At 43.6% G+C, this 3,456-nt stretch overlaps 1 protein-coding gene across 5 annotated transcripts in view; it reads left to right on the forward strand.

Annotated features, from left to right (window-relative positions):
- The window catches only part of PARP11 (poly(ADP-ribose) polymerase family member 11), a 32,183-nt gene that overhangs the window by 8,575 nt on the left and 20,152 nt on the right, over nt 1–3,456 (forward strand). The window contains exon 1 of one of the 5 annotated variants that reach the window (XM_019516024.1): nt 757–974. The exons of 3 other annotated variants lie outside the window; for them this stretch is intronic. Coding sequence is in view for 1 of the 2 variants with exons in the window: in XM_019516023.1 (XP_019371568.1) it covers nt 2,023–2,025 (3 nt within the window). In the remaining variant the exon portion in view is untranslated. Of the gene's footprint in view, nt 1–756; nt 975–1,006; nt 2,026–3,456 lie in introns of those variants that run through there. One more of the 5 variants, XM_019516023.1, reaches the window with a different exon arrangement.

Below are 3,456 nucleotides of genomic sequence, written 5' to 3' on the forward strand. Positions count from 1 at the left end.
TCAATTCTGTAGTGGCCTCATGAGGATATTGAAGAAGAAAAGGGATAGGGTGGATTGCTGGGGGATTTTGAAGGTAAGGGTCCCTAACGAGATGCTGGAGCCATTGCTGTGCTCTGCCACCTACTCTGTAGGATCATGGGAAAGTAGGACTGGAGGGGATTTCATAAGGTCATCTAGTCAAGCTCCTGCTCAAGGCAGGATCATCCCTTACTAAACCATCCCAGCCAAGTGTCTGTCCAGCCTAGTCTTGAAAACTTCCAAGGATGGAGATTCCACACCTTGTCTAGGTAGCCTGTTGCAATGCTTGACCACCCTTATAGTCAGAATGTTCCTCCAAATCTCCAACCTAAATTTCCCTTACTGCAATTTGAGGCCATCGCTTCTAGTCCTGTCCCCTATGGCCACCAAAAAAAGCCCATCTCCATTCTCTCTAGAATTGTCCTTAAGGTATATTAAGACTGTTATCAAATCCTCCTCAGTCTTTTCCAAGCTGAATAACCCAAACTCTGTCAGCCTTTCCTTATAAGTCTTACTTCTAATCATAACTGAGGCCCCTAAGCATTTTTACTGCTCTCTGCTGAACACTTTCTAATCTGTCCTTCTTGCAGCATGGGGTCCAAAACTGGACACAGTACTCCAAGTGAGGCCTCACCAGCACTGAACAGAGTGGAAGAATCACTTTCCTTGATTTGATTGCAGACCATTTTTTCCAGTCTGTCCAGGTTATTCTGGATCCTAGCCCTACCCTCCAAAGTGTTTCTAGCTCCTCGCAACTTGGCATCATCTGCAAATTTGCTAAGTGTATGCTCAATCCCATCATCTAAATCATTGATGGAGATGAAGATAGAGTACTTGCCAGGTTCTTTTGACCCAGGATTTATCAGGATATTAAAGACCACTGCTAGTCCTGCACTGAGTGTCAGTCGGTGGCATCATGCCCCAGGAATTGGGCACAACCGGTGCCTCTGCCCTTGGTCGGTACTCCCTTTGAATGGTTTGGCATAGACCTAGTTAGACTGTTGGAACCAAATGCAATTAAGTGTCATTTAATCTTTGTGCTCATGTATTATACTGCACAGTAGGCAGCAGTAGTAGCTGTCTGTAACACCTTGGCCCAAACAGTGGCCACATAGCTATTAAAAATATTTTTGTGTTTAGGTCTGCAGGAGCTATGGTGTTTGTCTCAGTGCTACAAGAAGTATGGACTCTTTTTAACAGTCCACCCTATCAGGACCTCTGGCTAGCATCCCCAGATGGATGGTCTGGTGGAAAAATTAAATTGGACTTTGAAGGGGATGTTGAGGAAGTATGTGGCACAAGGACCCTGGGAATAGGATACATTCCTACCTTATTTGCTATTTACTATCCATGAGATTTCCCCAATCCTCATTGGGGCTCTCTCCTTTTGAACTCCTGCACAGGAGACAACTCTGAGGCATTTTGGACTGTCTTCACAAGACCTAGCAGATGCAGGGCATGAGGTGTCATAATGTCATATAGTATGTACTTTGGCTGAATCTAGTCGGAGCATTCACCCTGGAGAATCCCAGGACTATGCACCGGACTCGAGAACCACATTGTTATAAGAATTCATGACTCTGCGTGTATTGACTTGGGACTGGGGATTGCTCCTCTCGTTAGAGAATGAAATGCTTGCTAAATGGTAGGGACCTTCCCTCTGAGATCAGAAGATGAGTTGGAGTGGTGGATTATGAAGTTCATGTGGAAGGGAGATGGCACAGGTCCCAGATGTACTGCATAAACCTCTTCTGAAACTGGTGAGCCTTAACAGCACATTCAGAAAATGCAGAAAACAGTTTGACTCCCAACCACTGAAGCTGCTCTGTGGGGAAAACCAGTCCACAGCTCATCAGAAAGAAGCAAGGTCCCTGCTGGAGGACTTTCCAGAAGCATTTACAACCTGAACAGGGAGTTAGCACCCTGATTAGTCATCAGATTGTCCTGAAACCAGGGTGTCCCATCCAAAAGGGGTTCTCCTGAGTATCAGAGCAAGTATCAGAAATGGTAAGAAAGGAAGTACGGAATACGTCACACGTGTGGATGTTTGAAGAATTGTCAAATGAATGGTGAAGTCTGATCAGATTTGGTTCCCAAAGTGGACAAGATGATCTGGTTTTGCATTGATTTCCATAAACTGAGGCATACCTTGTGCCCTGTGTTGTGTCGATGAATTGTTACAATAGCTGGGGAAGGCCACAAAGGTACTAACAAATCCGCCTTGCTTTGGAATTGTGAGAACTAATAGCATTCACTAGACCTTGGGGGTTCTTCCAGTTTAGAGCCTTCCTCTTTGATCTCCTTGGTGCCTTAGCCACATTCCAGTCTATAATGGATTAAGATGCATCAGCTGCACCAAGAGTATGCTGAAGCATATCTCAACAGTGTGGTAGTGTGCTTTTCAGGCACTTGTGAAAATCTGCAGCATGTTGGCAGTGCTGCAATCATTTTGGGCTACAGGCCTAATGTTGTACACAGCAAAATGCTGACTGAGCTGTACAGAAGCCAGATATTAGGGGTAAGTGCTAGGCAATGGGGAGTTTAGACTCCTTTTTGATAAAAGTAAAGGTCTTGGTAGAGTTCCCTGTATCAAATCCAAAAAGTAGCTAAAGTCTTTTCTTAGATTGGCAAGTTATTATCAAGACTTTATCCTGCAGTTCTCATCAGTTACTACCCCACCCAGAGCAGTGCAGTGGTCTCCAGCATGTGTTGGTGCCTTCAGAAAATAAAACAGATACTTTATACTACTGTGGTGCTGCAGTCTTGACTATGACCCAAGTCAGAAATTTATTTTACAGACAGCTTCCTCAGAGCAAGGCCTTGGAGATGTTTTCTCTCAGGACTTTGGGGATGGAAAACACATGGTCCTATATTTTAAGACAAAAGCTTTGCCCATGAGAACAAAACTATTCCATAATTGAGGAGTGCCTCACCATAAGGTGGACACCTGGAACCTTCAGCATTATCTCCTTGGAGCCCCCTCTACTCTGGTTACTGATCACACTTGTTACAAGTGATGTGGGCTGCCAACCTCAAACTGATGTGTTGTAGGTATTACAGTCCTATGCCTTTGACATCTGCCATCAACCTGAAGTTTTGCATACCAACACAGACTTCTCTGAACCAGAAGGTAGGGGCCTAGATTTAGAAAAGTGGGTCTTGGACTCTGCTTTTGGGAGGGAGATATGTAACTGGGTAGGCAGCAGCTAATCATAGGGAAATCAGCGAGTGGGAAAGCTTGTCTATCTTAATCAAATTTATTCTTAATTTGCATTTACATTTCTTAGTTGTTTTCTTAAATACGGTTTCATTCTTCTCTGGTTCTGTTTAAAAAAAAAAGTTTATTTGATTTAGTTCATTGTATGCTAAATATGTTACTTTTTGCTAACGAGCTATACTTTTTCTATGCACAGGTTTTTAAGAATGATATATTTCAGC

Source organism: Gavialis gangeticus, unplaced genomic scaffold (assembly GCF_001723915.1).
Source record: "Gavialis gangeticus isolate Ggan-Ray unplaced genomic scaffold, GavGan_comp1, whole genome shotgun sequence".
Lineage (NCBI taxonomy): Eukaryota > Metazoa > Chordata > Crocodylia > Gavialidae > Gavialis > Gavialis gangeticus.